The sequence below is a fragment of the Podarcis filfolensis genome, assembly GCF_964270895.1.
Source record: "Podarcis filfolensis genome assembly, chromosome: 14".
NCBI lineage: Eukaryota > Metazoa > Chordata > Lepidosauria > Squamata > Lacertidae > Podarcis > Podarcis filfolensis.
The window spans coordinates 46,023,623-46,046,172 of NC_139616.1; the positions used below are offsets into that span (position 1 = coordinate 46,023,623).

A 22,550-nucleotide genomic window follows, 5' to 3' on the forward strand; every position below is an offset into this window, starting at 1 on the left:
CTGGTTTAGTTCGTGCTGCAAAGGCGCGAATATATACAAATTTTAAAATATGAAAGAGGTCGCGCGACCGCGGTGCATCATGGGTGTTGCAGTTCCCTCTTTCCCCTCACTGCTTTTCGTCCCCCCCTTTTTAAAAACAGCAAAAGTAGAGGCAGCACAGAACTGGCGAATGTAATACTGCTTGAAAACAGCGTTTAAAAAAAAAAAGTTCGGTTCAAAAAAATTAAGTAGCTCGGTTGTTTACGTCAGCCACCACCGCGGGGCATTTTGGGAGTGGTAGTTTTCAAGCGCGCGCAACCGCCTCCCGCTTCTGCTACTGCTGCGTATTCCTCCGCCGCTCTCTGTTTCGGAGAAGCTGTAAAGCAATACAGAAAGGGAAACGAACCCGCCCTGCCCGCTTCTCTTTCGCGTCGTGCGTTTACGACGGCGCGGAATACGGCTGGCAGGCGGGAAAGCTCCTCTTCTGTGAAGGAGGGAAGAGTGAGGGAAGTCTGAGGAGAGAGAGAGAGAAAGTGGGGGAGACCCTGAGGAAGAAAAAGGGGGCGAAGCACCCGAGGGAGGGCTGGGAGGAGGAATTGAAAGGGGGGGGGCAAAACAGGCAGAGAAAAGCGACCCCTGAGGAAAAGCTTTGGGGGGAGGGGGAGTTTGACGTTTTTGTTTTGTTTAAAATTGGGGGTGGGAGCGAGCTTTTGATAGGAGGTTATTAAAAAGTGGAGGAAAAGGTATCAAGAGAGAGGGAGGCTTTTAAAAAAGCAACAACGTAGGATTGGCATTTATTTCTGCTGGGGGAGGGAATATTAAAAAGAGCGAAAAAGCTGGGTTTGGGAAGAAAAGAAAGGAGGGGGGCAGAAAGGTAGGGAAAGGACCATCGTGTGTGGGGGGGGGGTGTTGTTTGAAGTCAAGCAGCTGTTGAGTGGATGGAGGGGTGGGCTTGGCCTTGAGGTGGGAGGGGCAGTGCTGGCTCTGGAGTTATAAGGCAGCCAGTGGGGGCCCCCTGGGTTTTACATGTCTGAATCCTGGTGGGTCACTGGGGTAGGATCTAGTGGCCAGATAAGTTCAGAATTGTGCTTTGACGAGGGACAAGCTGCGAAACAGATTTCCTCCACCTTGGACACTGAGGGAAACACAGTCTGGTGCTGGTTTGAATGGTCTCCTCTTGAGACGGGAGTTCCTGCAGCGGAGCACGTTGGCAGGCCTCCCCCGTTCCTAGTCCAACAGCCTTGGGTTGTCAAAGAGCTCCATCCCTTTACAAGTCCACGTTTGTAAGAAATGGGAACCTGTGCACATCAGAACATCCAGCTCTTTTTGCAGCCTTTCACGGTTCACGTGTGGCAAGTGAGCTGTCTTCCACTGTATCCGAAACTGGTTTATAATCCCGTATTAACCAACTTTTGGTGCTGATCCCATTGTTTCCATGGTGGCTTTATAAACAGACAAAGCAGCCTTGCGAAGAAGGTTCCGTCATGGCTTGGCAGGCTGGGAATTGGGCCCAGCTCTCAGGATGATTGGTCAGAGCAGACTGTTTGCCCGCTGTGGAGTTGGATTGCTCTTCCGGTCCTGGAGTCTTTGCTTCTCTCAGGCTGCTGAGGGCACGATGGTCCGAAACATCCAGAAGGTTCTCTGCGTGGCAGAGAAAAATGATGCTGCCAGGGGGATTGCAGACATCCTTTCCAACAGCAGGATGAGGAGGGTAGGAGAGCGCAATAGTGATACAATATTTATTTATTCGAATGTTTTCTTCCCCACCCTGAGGTTTGGTTGGAGGGGAGTAAACTCTCTATACCGCTAAAGCACAGCACTTCTGATGAAATATTGGTCTGCAAAAAGAATCACAAACCGAAAGGTTGTACAGTGCTGCTGGTCAAAAATGTAGATTATTCAGACCCTGTAATACCTGAAAAAGAGGGTGGTGGCAGCTGAGGGCTGGTTCCAGTGTGACACTGTTCCTATATGTAAAAACCTATATCCAACCTGAGCATAGTATGCAACCTGTGTCGATTGCAGGCATGTATTTTGCTGCATGTAGATATGCTCAAAAGATACCAAATATCAGTTTTCCCAGTTATTGCGCACACAGCAGAATGTATGCTTATTGTAACTTCAGCGGTGCCTGACAATTACAGATGGGAATAATTTTATACAGGATTACCCTCATTGTAAACGTTACACATTTTAGCTATACGTTGATCTAATTTGTTATGTCCTGGAATTCTTCCTTTTTAGAGAGAAGGGTTTTCCAGGTTCAACAAGATCTACGAATGCCAGTATCATATGTTTGGCCAGGTATGTATCCAGCTATCCTTTACCATTGTGCTTTGCTACTGATCTGATGAAACTGTGTGTGTGAGAGAAAGAGAGGCAGGTTCTAATCCACATCAAAAGATAGTGGTAGTTACTACACAGATTTGCTGCACAATCTGAAGCATGTCTACTCAGTAGTAAGTCCTGTCCTCTTGAATTCACTGAGGCTTATTTAGGTAAGTGAGGTCAACCCCACGAATCAGTGCAGATGCACCACAGCGGTTCTTCTCTCTGTGTTCCTCCCAGTGGTCATTCCTCCTCTGGTCACTTTCTATGGATACACAACATGACAGTCTGTCTCCAGGCACTAGTGTCTCATGCAAAAGATTCCCGCACAGTGGTGTTGACGTTGCCAGCCTTCCCGTCACATTTGCAGACATTTTTGTAACACAGGGATGGTCTGCCAATGGGCCTGGTACCTGAAGCCCGCTCCCCATAGAGCAGGCTTCCTCAAACTCGGCCCTCCAGATGTTTTTGGCTTACAACTCCCACGATCCCTAGCTAGCAGGACCAGGGGTCAGGGATGATGGGAATTGTAGTCTCAAAACATCTGGAGGGCCGAGTTTGAGGAAGCCTGACATAGAGCACGTCCTTGGGGATTCTGCCAATTTCCATTCTGTGGAAGTGACTGAGCCAATATAGAATAAGTATTTTTCATAACTTCCCCCTTGTAATTGTGAAGCTTGTTTTATCACATTTGTGTGTGTGTGTGTGTATACACATGCACACACAAACGCACACAAACTGAAAGTGTTTGAATTTTGGAAGTGTCTCTGTTTCTTCTTTAGGAAGCCAGATCCATTTGTGCACGGCAGTGGCTGAACCCTATTTCTTGATCTCTTTACAATGAGCCTGAGAGGACTTTATCTTAGAAGCCCACTGTGGGCAGAGGGTTTTGAGCATTTCTTTGGCTCTGACGGAATAATGCTTGTTCCTCTGGCTTCTGCAGAATGTAGCTGTGGTGATGACTTCTGTTTCTGGACATTTGCTGGCTCAAGACTTTAAGATTCCCTTTCGAAAATGGTATGTATGAGTGGATCTCTGAGGATAGTTCATATTTCTGCAGTTACATGCTGAGATTTTGAATAGAAGCTGTAGGAAGTTGTTCCCTTTACCGCAGCAGATGTGTTTAGAAAGTGGAAGGCATTTCTTTAGACTTGCTGCCTGCTCTTGTCTGTTGTTGTTTGACTGTATATTTTGCTGACACTCAGGCACAGCTGCAATCCACTTGTCCTCTTTGATGCCGAAATTGAGACATTCTGCCCTGAAAACTATATGGACATTAAGGTTTGTGTTGCTGCAATGCTTTCTGCTGTAACTGCTCTACCATTCTACCATCCTGTAATCTCTATCTGAGGATCTTTGCCTAGTAATATTTTCCAGTTGCATCCCTTGTACCTTCAGCAGGGGCAAGTTTGCCCGCTTTTTGAACGGGCCTTTTTGCAAACTGTTACGATAGCTTGAACTTGCAGTTGCACTCTGCAGTATTGTTGGCTACTTTCTTGTTCACAAATTACGACTCAAGGCATTCTGCCCCAAGGCCAGAGACCATAAATGTCGCAATTGCTGCCTCCGCATTGTACTGTGGATCAGAAATGTTGGGGCTTGCAAATCCATGCGATGGGATGTAAAACCATGTCAGTCTGTAATCAGAGCTGAACTCCCTCACCAGGCTTGTATATAGCAGGCTCCAATTTCCTCCTTTAAAACTGGCTAGTAGGTGATTGGGGGGGAAGGTAAAACATTGTACAATCGTGTCTTGGATCCCGAACGCCTTGGTACTCGAACGTTTTGGCTCCTGAATGTCACAAACCTGGAAGTGAGTGTTCTGGTTTGCGAACGTTCTTTGGAATCCGAACATCCAAGGGGGGTTCCGCAGCTTCTGATTGGCTGCAGGAGCTTCCTGCAGCCAATCAGAAGTTGCGCTTTGGTTTCCAAATGTTTTGGAAGTCGAACGGGCTTCTGGAATGGATTCCATTCGACTTCCAAGGTACGACTGTACTGCATACTCTGAGGCACATGGGAACTCTTTATTTTAAATTTATATGCACCATCTTTCCACTCATTAGTACTCACAAGGCAACTTTGAATCGTAGACTTGTAAAATCGGAAGGGACATCAAGGGTCATCGAGTCCAACCCTACAATGCTGTAATCTCAACTAAAATATCCATGTTAGATGGCCAGCCAGCCTCTGCTTAAAAACCTCCAAGGAAGGAGAGTCCGCAACCTCCACAACTTAACAGTTATGTAGAACAGCTTTTTCCAATCTGGTGCCCTCCAGCAGTTTTGAATTACATCTTAGCAGAAGCCCCTTCTGGGCATGATGGGAGTTGTAGTCCAAAACATCTGTAGGGCACCAGATTGGCGGCTGACACAAAACAATAACAACTGAAACATAAATAGCCACATGGTTAAAATGAAATCTACAATATAGCAGTAAAAAATAATAATAGTAAAGCCAGAGAAGGCAATGGGAAAACTGGTGTCTTCTGTTCTCAAATGCCCCCTAAAATGCCTGATTCTGTGCATGCTTGCTTTGGACCAATCCCCACTGAAATCAGTGAGATTAGGTAGGCGTGCATAGATTTTCATTGTTGTAGCAAAGTCCTACACATGTGTACTTGGAAGTAAGTCCCATTGTTTTTGGCCTAAGCCTGAGAGCATGGTGTGTGTTTCCTATTAACTGTAGAAATGTGTTCTGTGTGCTTGCCACCTGCTGATTGCATGGTAGGCAGTAATTAAAACCAGCAGCATTGTGGGTGGCTTGTTTCCATGTTCTCTCATCTTGTCCCACTACTTATTCCAGCGAACACTTGAGCGAGAAGTTCAGCAGTGCCAGGCTCTGGTGATCTGGACAGATTGCGATCGCGAAGGAGAGAACATTGGCTTCGAGATCATTAACGTTTGCAAAGCAGGTGTGTGGGGTTGTAGTGTGAGAATGTGACCCTCCTTAACAGAATCCTAGGTCAGTGAGATGCATGTAGACCAACCCTCTTCCTTCAAGCAGAGTCTTCCCAGATGCAGCCGAGTCTGTTCAATGCAGTGATTTCCTCTCCCCTCCACCTGAAATGCTTGTATTATAGTGGACCAAAAGCAGAGAATGTGGTGCCTAATAATCTAGGCCTCTGAGCCTGCTTCCGAATTCTCCCACTCTTGCACAGTGATACACACAGCACTGGGATTTATAGTGTACCCATTGTGCCCCTGTTGTTCTAGTTTGCTGTGGATTTTGTGGAAACATCACATTTTCCAATATCTGCCACCCAGGAAGCCATAGACAAGGCTTCTGGAAGTTGGCTCTTTATGCATTCTGACACAGCAATACCATGTGCTTCAGTTAAGAGTTGGTCCTGATTCATAATATCTGTGCTGCAAAGCATGTGAATAGGAAGCAACATCTGCTTACCATCTGGTAATGCTTCCCCTTTACTCTGTGCAAATGCCCCTGCTTCGGAGTGTAGAAGGAGCTGAGTTTTAATTCAGAATTTGGCATGAATCAATCCTATTTGTGGAACAAAGGAATCGATACAAACTCTTATTTAGTTTGTCTTTGGAAATTACCTTCAGCGGTATTTCCTTTTTTTGAGATGGTCTTATGGATTACCCAAAAGCACATCTGGACCAGTGGTGGTCCACAAGCCACAGTTTAAGGATTCTTCATCTATTGGGCCTTGAGCCCAACATGCCTTAAAAGTATTTTCTCTCCTAATTCTTACCATGGCCTATTAAATCGACTTAAAAACACCTTCTTTAACAATAGCACTATGAGATAAAAGATGTCAGCTATGTTTTGTGGACCACTGGGATGTTATTGAGATTTCTTAAAATATTTTAATCATGTTGCTTCCTCAGTCTAAATCTGCCATTAATCTCTCTTTGTGGTGGATAGTGAAGCCGAGCCTCCAGGTATTCCGAGCTCGCTTCTCCGAGATCACGCCTGGTGCCATCAGAACTGCCTGTGAGAATCTCACCCAGCCCAATCAGAATATTAGCGATGCTGTGGATGTCAGACAAGAGTTGGATCTCAGGATAGGTATGGAGCGAAAGGCATAAGGGGTAGATTATCCGCATATAAACAACTCTCGTGCTATGTAGATACTTGGGTCACAATGGATATCGTGGCATAAGTCAGTACAGTGTTACCTCGGGTTAAGAACTTAATTCGTTCTGGAGGTCCGTTCTTAACCTGAATGGTCTTAACCTGAGGTACCACTTTACCTAATGGGTCTCCCGCTGCCGCAACGCGCTTTCTGTTCTCATCCTGCAGCAAAGTTCTTAACCTGAGGTACTATTTCTGGGTTAGCGGAGTCTAACCTGAAGCGTCTGTAACCCGAGGTACCACTGTATAAAGATGATATACCTGAAGGAGCGTCTCCACCTCCATCGTTCTGCCCGGACACTGAGGTCGAGCGCCGAGGGCCTTCTGGCAGTTTCCTCGCTACGAGAATCCAAGTTACAGGGAACGAGGCAGAGGGCCTTCTCGGTAGTGGCACCCGCCCTGTGGAACGCCCTCCCACCAGATGTCAAAGAGAAAAACAACTACCAAACTTTTAGAAGACATCTGAAGGCAGTCCTGTTTAGGGAAGCTTTTAATATTTAATAGGTTATTGTATTTTAGTGTTCTGTTGGAAGCCGCCCAGAGTGGCTGGGGAGACCCAGCCAGATGGGAGGGGTATTATTAATAATAATAATAATAATAATAATAATAATAATAATAATATTTTAGCATTGTTATAGGGGAAGGTCTTTCAAAGCACAGGTATTTGCTCTGCATGCGGTATGTTTCCAAAAATTGTGAGCTTTCTGGTAACGCACTGCTTGTTATATTTTCAGTTGTTGTTTTTTAAAAAACCTTAAGTACTAGAAACATAGTCTCATGGATAGCCCTATGCAGTAACACCTGTCTCTTCAGTACAGATAGATGCACGGCCATTTGGCTTATTTTCTCTTCTCTGCCTAGGTGCTGCCTTCACGAGATTCCAGACTTTGAGGTTCCAGAAACTCTTCCCCAACGTTTTAGCAGAACAGCTGATCAGCTACGGAAGTTGTCAGTTCCCAACACTGGGGTTTGTGGTGGAAAGGTTTAAAGCCATTCAGGCCTTTGTTCCCGAGTTATTCTACAAAATTAAAGGTATGTTTCAGAATATCAAATGCGGTAAGCGAAACATTTTTAAAAAAAAGGTTTTGCAGTTTACCTTTTCCTATTAAATAATGTAAATTGCAAAAACTTTTTTTATGTTTATATAAATTGTTTGCATTGACAAAACATTTGTCTGCCACTATAGGAGCTTGCTTTTATCCACAAATAAATGTATTGTCTTTCTCATAATTTTGGACCTTGTGCTCTGTTGACGTTGAGTGGAATCACCCTTCCTCAGCACAATTCTGTATGTAAATATCAACGATGAGGAACCTGTGGCCCTCCAACTTCAGCTAGCATGTCCAATGGCCCAGATGATGAAGAGCCACAAGCTTCTCACTCCTGCTTTGAGTGCATAGCTTCTGTGTTGTATGACCTTTGTGACGCTGGGTCTCAAAAGTGATCTGCCTTCTCTCTACAGTGACCCATGACCATGAGGAAGGCATTGTGGACTTCAGCTGGAAGAGGAACCGTCTCTTCAACCACACAGCGTGCCTTGTTCTCTACCAAATGTGCATGGAGGTAAGAAACTACATAGTCCAGTCTGCATTCTCTTAGCATTCCAAGGCCCCGGAGACAGCTCACTCTTGCTGCTTGTTTTTCTCTTAGGATCCAGTTGCCACAGTTGTGGAGATTGGAAGCAGACCAAGGAGTAAATGGAGACCCCTACCACTAGACACCGTGGTATGTTGATGAAAAGAGGGTCCTGGCATTAGGACGTAACGGAAACACCTCTCGAGAGGAACTAATCAAGATCTCTTACTTGACTTCATATTCTGAATCAATGTCCTTTTGGAAAGCCTCATAGAAAGAGGCTCACTACAAATATTCTCTTTTTGAATGTATGAAAGATTTGGGTTCCTTAGGCTAAACCCTTGAATTCCTCATCTTTAGAACTCGTGGAATATTTATCAAGTATAACATACAGGAGAAACAGGGAGGTATTGATAAGTCTGAAAAGCTCTGACATTGCCCTACGCCACTTGCAAAGCTTTTGGAAGATGCTGCTTCTGTCTTTTACTAATTGAAATATGTGACTATCAGGCCTACTGTTTCTTGGAGCTGAGACACCAGTGCTACAATTTTCAGAGTTTGGCGTGTTTACCAGAACAGTCTTCCCCAACCTGGTGTCCTCCAGATGTTGCTGGGCTACAACTCTCATCATTCCTGGCTGTTGGTCAAGCTGACTGGGGCTGATGACAGCTGCAGTCCAACAACATCTGGAGGGCACCTGGTTGGGGAAGCCTTCACTAATATTTTAGACGTGTTATGGTCTTTCTGAAGCTAATAGACCAGCTTATTTTAATGTCAAATTGCACATTGACCTTCTGGCGATGCAGTCATTGAGCATATATTTTCCCCATCTGCCTCTGATACAGGAACTTGAGAAGTTGGCTTCCCGTAAGCTGAAAATAAATGCCAAAGAAACCATGAAAATCGCTGAGAAGCTCTACACTCAGGGGTAAAAATTGCAGTAGTTTGTGCCTGTTTGTTGTATAAAACATTCAGGTTAGTATTTCCAGAAGCAGACACAATGGAAGATGAGTGATGGATCAAGATCACATGGATGTCCTAATGGTTTATTATTATTATTATTATTATTATTATTATTATTATTATTATTATGCCACCGATCTGACTGGGTTGTTCTGGCTACTCTGGGAGGCTCCCAACTAAAAATAAAAGCGCAATATGACATCACACACTAAAAACTTCCCTGAACAGCCTTTAGATGTCTTTTTAAAATCACGTAGCTGTTTACCTGTTTGGCATCTGCTGGGAGGGCGTTCCACAGGGCGCAAATGACTATAAAAAAGGCTCTCTACCTGGTTCCCTGTAACCTCACTTCTCGCAGTGAGGGAACCACTAGAAGGCCCTTGGAGCTGGATCTCAGTGTCCGGGCTGGAGGATGGGGCCGGAAACTCTTCTCCAGGTATACAGGGCCAAAGCAGTCTGTAGCTTGTTGAGTGCTAATATCTGCTACTAAAAAACATTCGGCCTTTTAACAAAATTAGGTGTAGATTTGTTTATTATTTTTTTTTTAAATATTTTTATTCGAGAATTTTTTCCATATAGACATAACATACATAAACATACAAAGACAAAAACAAAACAAAAAAAACATGTACCATTTCATATCCTAATTTCTTGTACCTTTCTTCCCCGACTTCCTCATGCCTCCCTTTTCTGTATTCCAAATTCTTATCGATTACTCAGCAAATCTTCCCTTATTTTAATTTAGATTTAAACTAATCTTCCTTATTCTCCTTGTCTTAACCATTGCTAATAGTAACCATTTACTTTCCAGTCCAACATCATTCTAACTTTCATTTAGGTGTAGATTTGTTTAAAAGTAATGTATAAAATAGTTATAAATTGTCATTTTTAGATGGCCCTTTATTTCCTATTTTTAAGGTACATAAGTTATCCTCGAACAGAGACCAACATTTTCCCTAAAGACCTAAACCTCCCCAACTTGGTGCAACTTCAAACGCAAGACCCTCACTGGGGAGCCTTTGCACAAAGGATTCTGGACCAGGGTGGGCCGACCCCACGTAGTGGAACTAAATCAGATCAGGCTCACCCCCCTATTCATCCTACAAAATACGCGGGAAATTTGCAGGTGAGCCCATGTGGTTGGGGTTGCTTTTTTCATGCTTATTACACCATATGCTGCTTTGTTTACTCTTAAGAATCTGACTGGCTGGCTTGTGGCTGGCTTGTTTTTCTAACTGCCACTTGTCAGAGGAGCCGTGACAGTTTATCCTCATTGAGAAACGTGATGGTGGAGCCTCGTTTTAATTTATTTAAGAATTTGTATGGTGGTGTGTTGTAAAAATTAAATCGAAGCGATTTATAGAAACAAAACCATTAAAAAATACAATAGAAACTGTAAAAAAAAGTTGAAAATAGGCATCAATTAATCATTGTGAAAGGATGTATTCTTCATTGCCTGCATAGATCTGGCAGTATGGAATCATTTTCAGCAGGCATTTAAGAACAGATGGTGCCTGCAGAATTTGTATTGGCAGAGAGTTCCACAGGACTGGACCGATAACACTAAAGGCTTTTTTTTTCTTTTCAAATGAGCCTCGCCAACTTGGGGAATGACCAAAGATATTCCTGCAGACCAGCTGGGGCTTCCAAAGCCAAGGGCAGCCCCAGACAGAGCACATTGCAGTAATCTCAACCTTAACATGCTTTAAATAGCAGGCCATTTCAGGTGCAAGGGCATGCAAGTTTCCCATTCAGATTAAAGTTCCTTGGCTATCGGAAGTTTGTGAAACACTCTAGAATCCTTTGCCGCTTGTTGTTTCTGCAGAAAGAGAAATCTTCGTTTATTATATACCTGTTTTCTACCCTGCCCAAAGCTGTCTCCTGAAACTGAACCAGAAGCTGAGTTGTCCTCTCAAATGCCATTCACATATTATGCATTTTCCTTTGCACTCTGTTAATAGGGGAATGATCAGCGGCTCTATGAATTCATTGTGCGCCACTTCCTGGCCTGCTGTTCACAAGATGCAAAGGGACAGGAAACAACCGTGGAGATTGACATTGCTAACGAGCGCTTTGTGGCTCATGGGCTGATGATCCTGGCCAGAAATTACCTAGATGTCTATCCTTACGAGAAGTGGAGCGATAAGGTGAGGTGGGACTTGTTCAGTATGGTTGGACTCAATAGCAGGGTCAGCAACAGAGATCCCCTGGGCCAAATCTGCCCCTCCATTTGTAAATCTCAAAGGCACAAAAAAAAAGACTTACGGAAACAGTATGGTGTGCCAACAGAGCTTTTAGGACCAGTGGTAGCTATATGTTGGCTATGCATACACTCTACTCCCTTTTCATAAGAACATGATTTTTAAAAACAAAAAAATCATCCTGCCAAACGTCTGCCCAGCCCACGGAGTAGGGAACCTTTTCTTTCGTTTTATATAATATATAGTTTTTATTATATTTCTGTTTTACATTTTAGAAAATTCACTTAGTCAACCTTAAAATATCAATGACTTCTCTTCCTCTCTTTCCATGGTTCACTTTTCACAACATAAATCCTTGCATATTTTATATAAACTAAGCCATTCAGTATTCCATTATTACGAGGGCAAGGAACCTTTTCAACCCAGCAGGCCAGATCCTGAGCTCCCCACTCACCTGTCAAGCACCTGAGATCAGCATGAGGTCAGCTGGCTCGTTTTTCTGTTGCAGCACCATGTGAGCTCAAGCCATGCTGCAAAGGAAGATCTCACTCAATAAAGCACTAATCCACAATGACTTCAGTATATCGTGATATATAGGCGAAGTTGAAAACCAATTATTGCCCAGCCCTACCCCTTATTCCCTTTTTTTCTAAGCTAAGCAACTCCAAATGTAGACTTCTCTCACTGTGTCGTTTCTTTCTCTGTCTGCCTGCCTGTCTCTCTCTCCCCTTGCCCCCACAGGTTATCCCAGTTTATGAGAGGGGGTCTCGCTTTCAGCCCACCACCGTGGAGATGGCGGATGGGGAGACCAGCCCGCCCCAGCTGCTTACAGAAGCTGACCTCATTTCCCTCATGGAGAAGCACGGCATTGGTTAGTTCCCTACAGGCAGTTCAAGGGAAGTGTAATCACATGTCTCAAGATGCTCTGTGCACCACACTGCCTAAAAGCTACCTAAACTTTTGGCAGTGTGCGGAGAACTTACACATATTGTGGGATGGGCATTTTAGTGATAAAAGGGGACAGTGGAGGAGAGCCAGTGTGGTGGTGTAGTGGTTAAGAGTGGTGGACTCGTAATCTGGGGAACCGGGTTCGCTTCCCCGCTCCTCCACATGCAGCTGCTGGGTGACCTTGGGCTAGTCACACTTCTCTGAAGTCTCTCAGCCCCACTCACCTCACAGTGTTTTGTTGTGGAGGAGGAAGGGAAAGGAGAATGTTAGCTGTTTTGAGACACCTTAGGGTAGTGATAAATAGCAGGATATCAAATCCAAACTCTTCTTCTTCGAGGTGAATGGGGAAGGAGCTGTGGATTCTGGGGATACTGGAGAACAGTAGGTACAGAGGTTGATTTGTGCAAGTGGCAAAATGCAGTATCCCTGCTTATTTCATGCATTTGCAAGTCTTTTAAGCCAGTGTTTGAGTAGTGAATACAGTTCTCAGTATTGTGCGAGAAATAATGGCAGGAGGCCCCTCAATGCTGATGAGTGCTAAACCGAAGCGATTACTTTCAGGGACAGATGCCACCCACGCGGAGCACATTGAGACCATCAAGTCCCGCATGTACGTGGGGCTCACCCCAGAGCAGAGGTTCCTTCCTGGGGAGCTGGGGATGGGCCTGGTAGAAGGTAAGGATGGGCCTTCTAAGTGAGCTTTTAGGATCGCTCTTCCTCACATCCTTTCCCTCACCACAAGGTCTTCACCCCACCCCACCCTCCAGGCTACGATGCCATGGGCTACGAGATGTCTAAGCCTGACCTCCGAGCCGAACTGGAAGCTGACCTGAAGCTGATCTGCGAGGGGAGGAAGGAGAAATCTGTTGTTCTGAGGGAGCAGATCCAGAAGTACAAGCGAGTCTTCATCGAAGCTGTCGCGAAGGCAAAGAAGTGAGTCATTTCCTGCCTCTCTAGGACTCGGCAGCGCCCAAGCCAGGAGTGGCAGCTGAGCTCCTCCGTATCTCATTGCTTTGCAACATCGTGGTGGCTCTTATTACTGTTGTTCCAATAGACATGAGTTGCACAAATAGCTCTTCTTCCCATGGAGTCATCAGTAAATTAGTTTTGGCTCTTCGTGTACACAGTAGGGAATATACCGTATTTTTTGCTCTATAAAACTCACTTTTTCCCTCCTAAAAAGTAAGGGGAAATGTGTGTGTGTCTTATGGAGCGAATGGAGGCTGCGCAGCTATCCCAGAAGCCAGAACAGCAAGAAGGATTGCTGCTTTCACTGCACATCAATCCCTCTTGCTGTTCTGGCTTCTGAGATTCAGAATATTTTTTCCCCCTTGTTTTCCTCCTCCAAAAACTAGGTGCGTCTTGTGGTCTGGTGCGTCTTATAGAGCGAAAAATACGGTACATTTTGTAAATGAAAGGTGCCTTTGTCAGGGCTGGGGAACCTTTTTTCCCCCTGTTATTCATTCCTTAAAATCCAAGCATTCTGTCTTCTAGAAACCATTATTTTTTCAGCCTTCAAATCCCGATATTATTTGGATGAACTTGAATGAACTTAGGTGGGGCCGGAAAGGTGTTGTGAATTGAACCCAGGATCTCTGGCAGTTGCTGTAGCGCAGGGGTCAGCAAACTTTTTCAGCAGGGGGCCGGTCCACTGTCCCTCAGACCTTGGGGGGGGGAGCAGGTAGACTATATTTTGGAGGGGGGAAAAGGAACAAATTCCTATGCCCCACAAATAACCCAGAGATGCATTTTAAATAAAAGGACACATTCAACTCATGTAAAAACACGCTGATTCCAGGACTGTCCACTGGCCGGATTTAGAAGTCGACTGGGCAGCACCTGGCCCCCGGGCCTTAGTTTGCCTACCCATGTGTTGGGTGCTACATGCTATCAGTGGGCAGCGCCAGAGACAAAAAAGTGAGCAGGGCAACCCTTTTCTGTCTTTCTGCCACTGCCACCCCCCTCTCCCCTAATACCCCCCACTCTTGCCATCTACATGAAATCAGGCCAAGCGCTGCTGGTCATCCACTCCTGAAGCGGATAATGGAATATAGACTGGGTGTGGTCAGCACTGCTGTACTACTATAGGTATTTATTTGCACAAGATGAATTGCGTAAATAAATACCGGAAGAAGTGTAATTATTTTATGAGTGAGGTGGTCACTCCCAGTCCGTTCACAACATTGGCAGTCTGCTGGGAGTGCCTCACTCTGCCTGTTTTCAGGTGTGCGTCCTTTCTGTAATAATGTGATGCAGCTATTGTCCCCTCTCAAACTGCTTTTAGCCTCTCTTAGGAAAGATAATTCTGCATTACGCTCTTCTGTATTTACTCATACCTCCCAAGTTAGGTGAGCAGTTAATACAGCTGAAAAAATAGACTCTTGCTTTTGTTCTTTCATTCCCTCCCATTTCTCCTTTTACCCATCATTTTCTTTTGTCTTCTGCTTTTATTCCCTGGCAAGAGCCACTTCCTGTAGCAGAGGGGTGGGTGGGAGGGGGTACCTTCTGAATGTTGCAGGTCTCTAGCTCCCATCATCCTCAGCCAGCATGGGATGATGGGAGCTGGAGTCCAACAGCCTCTGGCGGGCTAGAATTTTTCTCCCTTTGCCTTTTTAAGGAGTCTTCCCCCTCTCTTCAGAAACTGGGTCTCTGGCATGGCCTTCCACAATCTTTCCTGCTAAGGAACGAACACTGATTAGCTTGTGTTTTGTTTTCTGTGCAAATACTTATAAACCCACTAATCCTTTGAGCTGAAACAGCTGGCAGCCGGGGAAAACAAGTGCAGCTTTGTCTGTTTGTCTTTGCAGGCTGGATGAGGCTCTGTCTCAGTATTTTGGGGAAGTGACCCACGTTGCACAAGAAGAAGAAATCTACCCAGCAATGCCAGATCCTGTTAGGAAATGTCCACAGTGCAACAGCGACATGGTCTTGAAGACCAAGAAGAATGGAGGGTCAGTACAGGGGCAGCCCATCCTGTTTTGCCACCTGAAGAGAAACAAGAAGTTGCCCCCTCCTGCCAAAGCTATGGTCCTGCTGTTGCCTCTTCTGCTGCTCTGGTGGCAGAGGAGGGAAGCAGCCCCACCCCCCATAACCAGGAAGTGAGGAGAGGTGGTGGCGACAGTGAGAGCTCACCAGAAGCAGTGGCAGCAGCTGGAGGGTTGGGCGGCAGGCAGGCAGGCATGGCGGTGGGATCTACCACGTCTGGATCCCAGCAAGATCTGAGGCAGTCACCTCAGTGTGCCTAATAATAACCCATCCCTGGGCCAATATGAGAGTAAACAACCTGACAGTTTAAAACAACACCCATCTTACAAATGAGTCTGCAAATGTATTTGTTCACAAAAAATGCTTTACTAGTCAGTCTGTAAATACATACCTGCAAGTCACTATGGGACTTAATGGGGGGGTGAGCCCATTGCCTTTGTTGGTCATCTGGAGGTGATTGTTACCATGGGCGACCAGATAGGTAGCAGTTCCCAGACGTGCTTAGAGAGCGTTCCCTTGAAATTCTGCCCAATGGACAGTATTCCTTCTCTGCTGATTAATATTTGCAGAGTTCGAGGCTGGGGAAACTTTGGCTCCCCAGGCCTCCCCCTTTGGCCTGCCACACTGTTTTTGTTAAGCCACACTCACCTGTCTCGCACCTGACATCAGTTACAGATAGGTAGCCGTGTTGGTCTGCCATAGTCAAAACAAAAATTTTTTTTTTCTTCCAGTAGCACCTTAAAGACCAACTAAGTTAGTTCTTGGTATGAGCTTTCGTGTGCATGCACACGTGTATCTGAAGAAGTGTGCATGCACACGAAAGCTCATACCAAGAACTAACTTAGTTGGTCTTTAAGGTGCTACTGGAAGAAAAAAAAAATTTTTGACCTGACATCAGGTGTGGGATGGGTAGAGAAGCAGCTGAATCCTGGGCTGAAAAGCAGGAGTGAACTCCCTGGCTGGGTTTTGAATGAGAATCAGGTCCCCAAATGGGTCTGAAAAGTCTGAAAATATTGAATATGACTTGTGTAGACCATACCAAAGCAATGGTCTGACTCCTCACAAGGCACCTTCCTATGCTCCTAATTACAGGCACAGTGTGATGCCAACCCACAAAGTCAAAGTCTGCAAATAACCACTTGCCTGGTCACCTGGGACAAGCAAGAATTACCTTTAGGTGACCAGACAGGGATGCGTTCATCAGGGGAAGACACTTAGGTTCTTTCCCCACTACCTGCCCTGCCTCTGAAGAGTCCATACATTACAATTGGCCACACAGATAATATCTATGGGGAATCAAGAAATTTCTGTGGGCTGTCATCCTGACATTTCTACCCTACATAGACTTCTCGGGATTTGAACATGGGACCTTCTGCATGCAGAGCATATTCTCTGCCACTGAACTACAGCCCCTCCCAGAGTTCCTCCCCTATTCTGCTGTTTCCTTTTAATGCTTTTTCTTCTTTGAAAAAATCCCCAGGTTTTTCCTCAGCTGCTTGGGCTATCCCACCTGTAAATCTGCTGTGTGGTTCCCCGATTCTCTGCTGGAAGTCAGCAAGGACGACTCCATCTGTGAAGTGTGCAGACCACATCCGGTGCACATGTGAGTGTTTTCCTAAAGACGGGGAGGCACTTTGGTTCCGTTCACATCACAGTTTGGGGTGCATACCTAGCGGCAGGTTTTTGAAGTGGTTGAAGATTCAGGTGGAATTTTCTCCTGAGAGGCAGGAGAAGTGTGTTTGCATTTCGGTCAAGTAATAGATCCACTCCTCAGACACATTAGAGGGAATTGTAGCAGGAGGTTGCCCTGCTATGGCGTATGACCCATGTTCTGCAGCAGCAGCTATTGAAGAGGAAGGTGTGGGGGGTGAATTGCAATATTCCCCTCCATTGTAAAACACGTTGTTCAAGTGTTCCACGTTTTCCAAATTCTCAGCCAAATCTGCAAAATCAAGACACTGGGTTGTAGCTGGGGACAGTTGGGGTATTGTTTTTGTTTGTTATCACGGTATGTATTTTTGTAGTTGAATATTGTAAACAGGGTGGACAAAAATTAAATATTTTTATTTTTTAAATTTAAATCGGATTTTTAAAATAAAACGCTTTTGGAGGAAAAATCTTTCTAAAGATAGTTTTCTATTTAAGATACATTCTAGTCCAAAGGCTATTCATCAGGAAATAAGGATTTGTTTTAAGTTTTTCATGTGTGCTAAAACTCAGTCTGGTTTTTTTTTAAAAAAAACACCACCCGTTAAACACATCAGTTAACAAACATGGATACATATGCTATAATGTTATTGTTTTAGTTAAATAAATTGTTTAAATTGTTACCAAGGAAATGATTATTTTTCTCCTTCCAATAAAGTACAGCAGAAAAGTTGTCCAAATATAAGCAGTTAACCTACTAAACCTCACAGTAATTTCATAATTATCTGTCAATGTATTTCTAATAGCAGAACCAAATCAGTCATTTTTGATAGTACTGTAAAAACTACTCTGAAAATTCAAAAAATGAAACCTTCTTCTGGTTGTTGATATTAAGAGGATGCCAGCAAGGTTGAACCTTTCTGTAAAAAAAGAGATTTAAATCAAGTCTTATTGACTAGTGATTTAAATCAAGTCTGACTGGCTAGTGATTTAAATCGTGATTGGAATCAATTTGATTCAAATCAAATCCACCCTGATTGTAAGCTGCCCTGTGATCATCGGATGAAGAGCGGTATAGAAATGTAATTAACAATAATTATAGCCAACAAACTTCTGCTCACAATAGAACCATAGAATCGTAGAGTTGGAAGGGTCATCTAGTACAGTTCCCTGCAATGCAGGAATATGCAGGTCTCCTGTACGGGGATTGAACCTGCAACCTTGGGTGTTATCAGCACCATGAGCTAACCAGCTGAGGTCTGTTTTGAGCAAACTAACATTGGATACAATCCAACAGGCCAGCGCTATGTGGGTTAGGTTTCCTTCCCGAGCAAGACCTTTACTTGCACATTTTTGAAGATAATAAGCAGAGTGCCCTCTTTGCAGGACCTTGGGAGCTGACTGGCAAGGCATCCTTAGAATGTCTAATCTCCTGCTCAGTGCAGGATCTACAATGCAGTATGCAAATACCTCTGTCAAAGATCCCGTTGCTTCCCACAGGTCTGTTCCACTGTTGAACAGTTCTCACAATTAGGAAGCTTCTCCATAGTGTTCAGCCAAAATCTGCTTCTCTGAAATTTCCAAACCTTGGTTTTAGTCCTGGCCTCTGGAACATCAGAGGATAACTGCTCCATCTATTGCTTGGCATGCCTTCGGTTGCTTAAAGACAGCTGTAATGAATAAAAACTTAGAGGCAACTGGTTGAACTGTGATCTAGTAAATAACACAATACAGTGGTATCTTGGTTCTCGAACAGCTTAGTTGCCGAACAAACCGGCTCCCGAAGACCACAAACCCGGAAGTAAGTGTTCCGGTTTGCGAACGTTTTTCGGAAGCCGCGTGTTGGTTTTTGAACGGTTTCAGGAGTCGGATTCCCAGAACGGACTAAGTTCGAGAACCAAGGGACCACTGTATGGTCTAGTTCACTGGTGGGGAACCTGTGGCTGTACTCCTGCTCCCAGCTGCCCTAGCCAGCACAAACGAATAAGAGTTGGGGATGATGGGAGTTGTAGTCCAGCAATGTTCAGAGGGCCACAGCTTCCCCACCCCTGGACTAGCTGTTGCTGTCTACGCTGGCCAGGACGAAGCCCAGTGCTAACTTGTAACACCTCTGTTGTTTAGGTTGAAGATGAAGTTCAAGAGGGGCAGCCTTCCGCCCGTAATGCCCCTGGAGTTTGTTGGCTGCATCGGAGGCTGTGATGAAACCCTGAGGGAGATCCTGGATCTGAAATACCTTCAAGGGCCACCAAGACCTTTGCAGATGACCAGCCAAGCAAGCAACCTCTCACAAGCCAACTGTTCCTCCGACAGCAACCGGAACAGCCACAGGGCACTCCCGAATGCTTCCCAAGGCCCTCCTGCACGGGCCGCCCGAAATCCTCCCCCTGCACTTGCCAATTCTGGTGGGAACAACGCAGTGGTATGCAACTGTGGAGAGGAGGCTGTGCTGCTCACCGTCCGGAAAGAAGGACCCAACCAAGGCAGGCAGTTCTATAAATGCAGCGCTGGCAGCTGCAACTTCTTCCTGTGGGCTGATCAGCAACCGGACAGCAGGGACACTGGGATGCCCAGGGGCTTTGCACCCCCTCCAGGCCCCTTTGGTAGAGGGGAAATGGGCTCAGGGCGCTCTTGGAGTGACGGCTCTGACCCTGGAGGAGGAGGAGGAGCTGTGTGCAGGTGTGGCCAGCCTGCTGTCACCAGGACGGTTCAGAAAGAAGGCCCCAACAAAGGACGTCAGTTCCACACCTGCTCCAAGCCAAGGGAACAGCAGTGTGGCTTTTTCCAGTGGGCGGATGAAAATACGGCACCAGGTAAGGAAGGGGGTCTAGATGGTTTGGGGGACGGGGGACGACTCTGGAGAGTCGGGTTAAAATCAGCCCAGTGTGTGGAGGCTTTCTGGGAGGAGAAAATCTGGCAGGGGAAGGGGATAAATAATCACATCTGCATCACCCCGTCGGAGCTCTTTACAGGAATGGTGGGATACAAATGCAGGTAACTTGAAGCTCTGTGCCTTTTTGGATTGAAATGGCAGGGAATTGCCAATATCCTATGTGGCTTCGCTTGCAAAGTTACCTTCCCAAGTAGGTTCCAGCTGATCCGCTAGATCCTCAAAGATTCCACTTTTTAAAATACTGTATTTGCCTGCTCTGAGATTTTAGCACACAGCTGGCAGCAGAGGGGAATTCAGCAGAGAAAAGGTCCTGTATTCAAGCTGCTCACTCTCTCTGTTTAACCAGCCCTGGGCTAGCAAGGGTGGGGAAAGGGCAAATCCCTAAAGAGTTTTTTTTTCCTGGTTATTGTAGATGTAGCTGAACTAGAGTAAACAGGATGGAAAAATTATTCAGGTCTCACAGTGCAGCAGGCCATCCCTCAGAGCTGAGAAAGGGGGACTAGATGCCACCATCAACAATATACTTTGGTCTGCCTTGTATAGGTTAGCTGCTTATATTCTAACAACATGGCCCCCTTTGGGGGGCAGTGACACCCTTGAAGTCTTCCTGTGGCGTCCATGAACGCCCACCCCCTTGGTCATGTTGTGGTTGTGCATTGTTACTTTTTTCTCTTTTTAAAATATGTAAAATAGCGTCACTCTTCCAACTTCCTTTTTCAGCTTTCTCCCACTTCCAGTTTCAGCAATATTTGCTTTCAAAGGCTCAGATTTAATTCTACAGGATCCAGCATTGACCCAGATCCCTTGGAAAAGGAAAGTGTGTGTGTGTGTGTGTGTCCTTTCTCTGTCTCAAAGTGGGGGAGCGGAGAGATACACACTCAAAATTTCCAAAGTGTCCACAGACCTAAAAAATGAAGAAGTGGCAACCCCTCTTCTATGGCACACTTCCGTCATTTGAAGAAATCTTAAATGTTTTCCTTCTCTTTATCCCCAGACACCACCTTTCCTTCAAACCACTTCACGAACAAAGGGAACACGAGAGGCTCAGGAACTAAGACTAAAAGATCAGACAGCGATTCTTCCGCAAGGGCGCCCACTACCAAGAGGCCACGGACTTGCGGTATTTGCCACCAACCTGGCCATACCAGGAAGACATGTCCACAGAATCACTGAAGCAGCCCAGCCCCCAGAATTTGACCCAGGACATCCCTTCAGAAGGATGAAGGACGAGAGGCAACTCTTACAATGCAACGAGGAAGTGTTGCCTGGAATATTGGAAGCTTGCTTGCAAGCATGGTTCCTTTTGTGGCCAGGCCTTCACATTCTTCCAGTGCTGGTGGAAGGTCAGGTCTGCTTTCTATGAGCCAGGCACAGCACAGGCCTTTGCTCTCTTAGCTGTAATGCATTCAAGAGTCAGACAATTTTGAGGCGGTAGGAAGTCTTCCCACTAACCCCTCTTTATGCAGCAGCCTACAGATCTCCCTTTTTATCTTTCAATAAGTCCCCCCCGCCACCTGAACAGTAGAAAGCGCAAGAGACTTTTCTTTCCTGTCAGTTATTCTATAATCCATATATTCTTCGGAAGGAGCAAACTCTTCTTTACGGATCTCTGAGCAGAATTCTTGCGAAGGCAAAGATAATTCGCCTGAAGTGCCTGTTTCTTTCCAGTGACACACACTGGCCTGAAGAGGTATGCAAATGCACCCTCAAGAAGAGACGTCCAACAATACTACAGAGCGTCGCTCTACTGTTTTTGGGGGTTCAGGCTGCGGCTGTGATTTACGAACCCTCATCTTACTTTTTCCTGGGTCTTGAACTGTGTGTGTTGCTTTTCCAAAGCAATAGCCACCAGTACAAAGGTTTTGTGACTGAAAGAGCTGTAGATCCTGCTTTTCTTCCCTAGAAAATGTTAAAGGTCAGTGGACTAACAGTGGTGGAGAACCACTGTTTACTGAACACCACTAGGTACGCCACTTGCATTCCAGGAAGTCCTTTACTTCTTCCAAACGAGGACAGCAAGCCTCAGCACCTTATATAAGAGGAAGGAGGATATGGGATGCAGACAACATCTCTCCAACTCGCTTTGTTGTCTGGTAAACGTTCTGATTAAAAGCAAGCTACTGCCTGATTACAAACTGGTTTGGGTAATTTATGGGGTCTCTCTTTCTCTATATATAATTTAGCTTAAGACGTGGTGTGTGATGTTGGTATTGTGCCTCGTCTTACAACCAACAGCCAGTGTATCACAGAGTGCACATTGAAAGATGGTGTAGAACTCGCCACCTCTCCAGGGAAGGAAGAGGCAGGCACATAGCTATGGGGGGAACCACCGGGACTAGCTTCTGTGTCTCTATTAAAACGCTGCCTGCTTACTTTCAAGCCTTTCCTCACCACTCTGAAAGTGCAAAGCCCCCCCTTTTCTCTCTTTCCCTTTTGGGCTGTGAAGCTTGCTTGCTTCCTTCCCTTTTGCTTCAAGAGAGCAGGGCCTGCAGATTAGCCAGCGATGCAAGCTCTGCCCTCCCCTCCATTGTTCTCCAGTGGTGGAATGCTAAGTATGTTGAAGTGTTGAAACTAACATGTGACATCATAGTGCTGGCACAGCCTGGTTTTGTGGAGTTTGTGTGTTCTTCCTCTTGCAAGGTGTGGTCAAAAACATTTCTGCAAAGCTCCAGGAATTGAATCAGGCTTAAAATATACTGTGAATAGGATACAGAATTTTTGCATATAGCCTTTGCCTTTATTGTTACCTAGAGCATATGGGAAAATGTTTCTCACACATTGCTAAAAAAACAGCATTCACTTTTCCTTATTCAAATTTTGCAGGCTGCTTACTATAAAAGCAATTCGCATCTTACGATCAGATCAGCAAGATTTCAGCAATAAATTCCTATTATCAGCCTCCTGTGCAACTTCCAGGGATGAATTTAAGCTGTGTTTCG

General features: G+C 45.3%; 1 protein-coding gene across 1 annotated transcript; it reads left to right on the forward strand.

The window, feature by feature from the left end:
• Window positions 1-273: 273 nt before the first annotated feature.
• Window positions 274-21,746, forward strand: TOP3A (DNA topoisomerase III alpha). Its single transcript, XM_083585608.1, has 19 exons — window positions 274-1,690; window positions 2,224-2,283; window positions 3,251-3,324; window positions 3,513-3,588; window positions 5,110-5,218; window positions 6,193-6,336; window positions 7,264-7,434; window positions 7,865-7,965; window positions 8,053-8,127; window positions 8,823-8,905; window positions 9,859-10,066; window positions 10,902-11,087; window positions 11,883-12,012; window positions 12,651-12,764; window positions 12,857-13,022; window positions 14,897-15,040; window positions 16,555-16,677; window positions 18,843-19,531; window positions 20,606-21,746. The coding sequence occupies exons 1-19, from the start codon at window positions 1,502-1,504 to the stop codon at window positions 20,782-20,784; spliced, it is 3,021 nt and encodes a 1,006-aa protein (XP_083441734.1). The 5' UTR covers window positions 274-1,501; the 3' UTR covers window positions 20,785-21,746.
• The last annotated feature ends 804 nt before the right edge of the window (window positions 21,747-22,550 follow it).